The sequence below is a fragment of the Notothenia coriiceps genome, unplaced genomic scaffold (genome assembly GCF_000735185.1).
Source record: "Notothenia coriiceps isolate Sejong01 unplaced genomic scaffold, NC01 NC01_scaffold00019759, whole genome shotgun sequence".
NCBI lineage: Eukaryota > Metazoa > Chordata > Actinopteri > Perciformes > Nototheniidae > Notothenia > Notothenia coriiceps.
In genome coordinates this window covers 498055-502670 of record NW_011352460.1, presented here as the reverse complement: position 1 = coordinate 502670, position 4616 = coordinate 498055, and the positions used below count along the sequence as shown (strand labels likewise).

At 39.8% G+C, this 4616-nt stretch overlaps 1 protein-coding gene across 1 annotated transcript in view; it reads left to right on the top strand.

The window, feature by feature from the left end:
* The window catches only part of LOC104952222 (uncharacterized protein C6orf118), a 4708-nt gene extending 2168 nt beyond the window's left edge, over positions 1-2540 (top strand). The window contains exons 3-10 of the mRNA XM_010779011.1: positions 159-281; positions 673-720; positions 1147-1271; positions 1359-1414; positions 1664-1818; positions 1955-2008; positions 2092-2153; positions 2242-2540. Coding sequence (XP_010777313.1) covers positions 159-281; positions 673-720; positions 1147-1271; positions 1359-1414; positions 1664-1818; positions 1955-2008; positions 2092-2153; positions 2242-2302 — 684 coding nt within the window. The 3' untranslated portion in view covers positions 2303-2540. The remainder of the gene's footprint in view (positions 1-158; positions 282-672; positions 721-1146; positions 1272-1358; positions 1415-1663; positions 1819-1954; positions 2009-2091; positions 2154-2241) is intronic.
* Positions 2541-4616: the final 2076 nt, after the last annotated feature.

Sequence of the window (4616 nt, the reverse complement as noted above, 5' to 3'; positions counted from 1 at the left end):
AGTGTGTGTGTGTGTGTGTGTGTGTGTGTGTGTGTGTGTGTGTGTGTGTGTGTGTGTGTGTGTGTGTGTGTGTGTGTTTGTGTTCGTGTGTGTGTGTGTGTGTGTGTGTGTGTGTGTGTGTGTGTGTGTGTGTGTGTGTGTGTTCCTGTCATACGCAGGAGCTGAGAAGGTTGTCAGCGCGGAGCTGGCCCAGCAGAGACCGCCTTGCGGTGTTCAGTGACGTCTTTGATGATGTATGTGAGGACTCGCCAGTATTTGGACGCATCCTGAGGGAAATTAAGGTTTTTCCATTTGCTCTGTACCCACTAACACATTTTTAGCATGTGCTGTCAGACGTATTAGAGCCAAGAGACAGGGAGTCCCGGGTGTATCAAGTGGAAGTAGAGCAACCATTGAAACCATTGGTCATGATGCGTGTGGGAGCAGGTCATCACAAGGCAACGGTTGCATCAGTGCTCATCCATTAGAAAACCATTTATTACACCATTTTTGTATTACTTTATTAAAGCATAATATACTTGCTACAGTAAGATACTATACTTATTATATACTATATATATATATATATATATATATATACTTAAATAACGTATTAATTGCATCTATCTTTTTTACAAAATACACATAGTTATAGTATATAATGTTATAAATGATGTTTTCTCTTTCTTCCAGACAGATTATGATTTGTATGTCAACCACTTGATGGCTTCCCACGGCATGGTAAATCACACTGCTCCTACTGTTTTCTAATAATTACTTAAGACATATCAGAAGAAGAAGAAGAAGACGCGTAAGGAAGAGTGGTGGCTTCATATTTAGTGGGATGGATTATCAAGCTCTTGCATTCCAAAGTCTAGAAATTGCTTTTAATGGTGTGTGAAAATGTCTCTTCCTATAAAAGTGCAAACTTTAGCCCTCATATCTGACTTTTGAATACAAAGTCCTTGTAATGTCACAAAACCGCACCTTTTGTTCAGTCACATTCTAAAGGGTCAAAGGTAACTTGTGTCACAGGGATCATCGTTCATTTTCATGGTCATTTTTCCATTAGGGACTGTCCTCAGGGCTGGGGTCCTTCTTTTAGAGGCAAGACTATAACCTCACAGTTGCACATGGTAACATGTTTATGTTGTTGTTCTGTTACAGTCACTGGAGACTTCCCTCAAAGCTCTTTCGAATGAAAAAGAAAGCCAAACAGATTTAGAATTTGCTATAAAAGAGGTTTGCAGGCTGGAGCAGGAGGCCAGAAAAGCTCTAGAGGAAAATAAACGGTAATGCAACCATCTGTCTACCAATAAAAGGTGTATACAATTATGTCTTAGTATTATTTAAGTGTGTTTGTTCTTTCTTAACTTCAGAATCCGAAATAAATCACAGAATGTTCCAGCTACCGCAGAGGACAGTGACACGCAGAGTAAGTCTCAAGACTACATAGATCTAATCATTAGTGAACCACCTCTAAGCATTTGCTGTATATCACCCTGCAGGCAGCAGCACATGCTAACTTCTAAATGTCCTGTGTCTCTGATGTGGACAGACTGAACAAACAGACATAAAGAGAGTGTTGTAGTTTGAGTGAGTCAGCTGTGACAGGGCCTGCAGGGGTGTGTATTTACAGTACGTACAGTATGTATTAGTGTGTGAGGCTCCTCTGTTTGGACAGATACGTGTCTGTCAGGGCTGCAGGACAACACATCCAAGAGGCTTCAGGTTCTGAGCACATGGAGGGAGATCCAACACCTGGAGGAGGAGGTGAAGAGGAAACCGGTGTCCTCTGTTACAATCGCAGACACTGAAAAACACGTCAAAGAGCAAAGGGTACTGAGAGATAAACTGCTGTTCACACTCATGTATTCGCCCTGTTCCTCAGAAGTAAACATTTTGGCTGATATGTCACATTAAACATCAACCTTTATTTATTTATTTTTTATGTTTTCCTGTTTTTTTTCCTCAGAAAGAGATATTGAGACTAATAGCCTCCAATGACCGTCTAAAGATCACCAACAAGGCAAGGGAGTTAGCTTTTATTTCCTGTGTCTAAGTGCATGTTCTGCTATGCGATAGTGGGTCATGTTTTTGTCTCCTCTGAAGGATCTGGAAAACAACATCAACATGGTACTGAGCAGAGAGAAAGCAAGCAAGGCCATGAGACGGTACATGTTATATTGTATATTCGTGTATGTATGTCAGACTTGTGACCATTTTTTACCTGATGCTTATTTTTGTATTTTCTACCAATAGGATGTTGTGGGACGAAATACACAGTGATCTCAACACAGAGGATAGCTTCATCAGCAAGTAAACCGGGGGATCATTTCGTGAGATGGACATACAAAGTGCAATAAATTAAGGAAACAAATTCTACCAGCAAGCTACTTTATCTTTCTTTGTTTTTAGCCCTTTAGTTTTTTCTACAGCAATAACACTGTTGATGAAAGCCTACTGTACAACTGCCACTGCCATTAGCTGCTTTATATACTGTAAGCTGAATCAATATATTGCATAACATTTTAGACAATCATGTGTTTTGTGTATAATAAATCTTAATTTACATATTGAATAGTTTTGTAGTCATTATTTTTCTACTAGCTCTGTTAAACTAAGGATGAAAGTACTATATCTGCTTCTGAAATGTGTTGATGTAGAAGTATAAAGTACAGTAGCATACATAAATATACTCAAGGACAACTCGTACAACAGCCTCAAAACTATACTTTAAACAGCTTTGAGCAATTGTTTTTAGTGAGAGAAGTCAGGTTTCGTTGTTCAGCCGTCACTTTATGAACAGCAGTGAAATTGACACTTCACATATGGTGTTCTTGTGGGCCAGGGCAGTCCAATCAGTGCGTTGTTAATATGAACAACTTCATCCTTGGGGTAGAAATCAAATTAGTTGAACTGTATGTACAGCCTGGAGCTACTTGAATGCCAATTAATAAAAAGAGAGCTGCTTTTAAAGCAGAATAAAAGGTCTGGATATCGTCTCATAAATCGCTTTATTCTGTATTGAGCCGCACATGAACATGATACCACAGAGGATTAGGAGGGTAATAAGTCCTTCTCTCATTTCTGGCTACAAGAAACGAGTAAGTATTCATTTGTACAGAGTGAATGAGGCATTGGAAGAGAAAACACGAAACCCTGTAACATAATTCACAACTGGTAACGATAAAACAGACCTCTGACGTCGGCAATAGAGAAATATAGATAGTTCAATTATTGAAGTACTGTACTTTAATATAATGTTGACATGGTATTACTTTTCTGCTTTTGACTTTTTATTCAAGTACATTTATCTAACTTTAGTTCATGATACATTTCTAGAACACCAATCTACAGGGAAGCATATCAATCTAAAAGTGGCTTCATTGACAACATAATAATGGCCTTACATGTATTTGAGAGTGATTAACACAATAATATGATATTCAGTGTAACATTCTAAAAGGAGGCATTTTGCAATTAGTAAATACTATTTTTTTTAAAGTGAATACATTTTGGGGCTGGTATTTTAACATATAATAGTGCACTGTTTTATATTTTTTGGTTTACAGAGAAAACTGTACAAAATCCAGTTGAAAGGTCAAGAAGCCACGGGATTAAATAACAACCTTACTCGCAACTTCAACTAGCCTACTTAAATTCAAAATAAGAACTTTCTTTTCAGATTATAGTGATTCTATTTTTCCTTTTCTAAAAGTTATGAGCTCTGCTCCCTGATTGTTGGATATTGACACTGAAAGGTCATAACTATTTTCCGAGCATGAAGGGAATGCTACTCTTCAAACACCAGAGGGCAGCAGAGACAAATGCATTTCAAATCAATGTTCGGATTGTCTGTCGACTTATTCAGTGAAGTGTCAATCAATCAATCAATCAATGTTTATTTATATAGCCCAATATCACAAATGTTACATTTGTCTCAGTGGACTTCACAGTTTGTACAGAATATCAGTATGACAATACGACACCCTCTGTCCTTAGACCCTCACATCGTACAAGGAAAAACTTCCAGAGAAAACCCACAGTTTAAAGGGAAAAATGGGAGAAACCTCAGGGAGAGCAACAGAGGAGGGATCCCTCTCCCAGGACGGACAGACGTGCAATAGATGCCGTGTGTAAATTGAAAAGATAATACATTTGCAACATAGGTAGTCCAAATGGGGCGCCGCCAACGAGGCACCAGTTGTGCAACCTCCTCTAAGTAGCACTGCCCCATTTTTTTGCCGGCCCGGGCCGCATCCCGTCGTCCAGCTTGCCGACTTCGACCACCCCTACTCAGGAAGTCTCGACCTTGACCCAGGATACGGGGCTGGTAACGAATCATTGAAAAGCTTATGACGATGATCATGATGTTTGGGTAACAGTTCAAGAACTAGGACAACGGACGGCGAGCCTCAGGACCTAGGAAACCCATCAGGACCCTAGGGACAGGACTCAGGGACCTTAAGGTATAGTGACTACGGCAAGACCTAAACTCGGTACCCACGAGCTCAGCCACCGCTGGACCGTGACACAAGGACGACTGCAGAGTAGTATGATGAGGGACTAAAACCCCTGAGGGTGTCCGCAACACTAACTGTTACGGAGCCCTAAGTGAAGAACTAATTATCTGT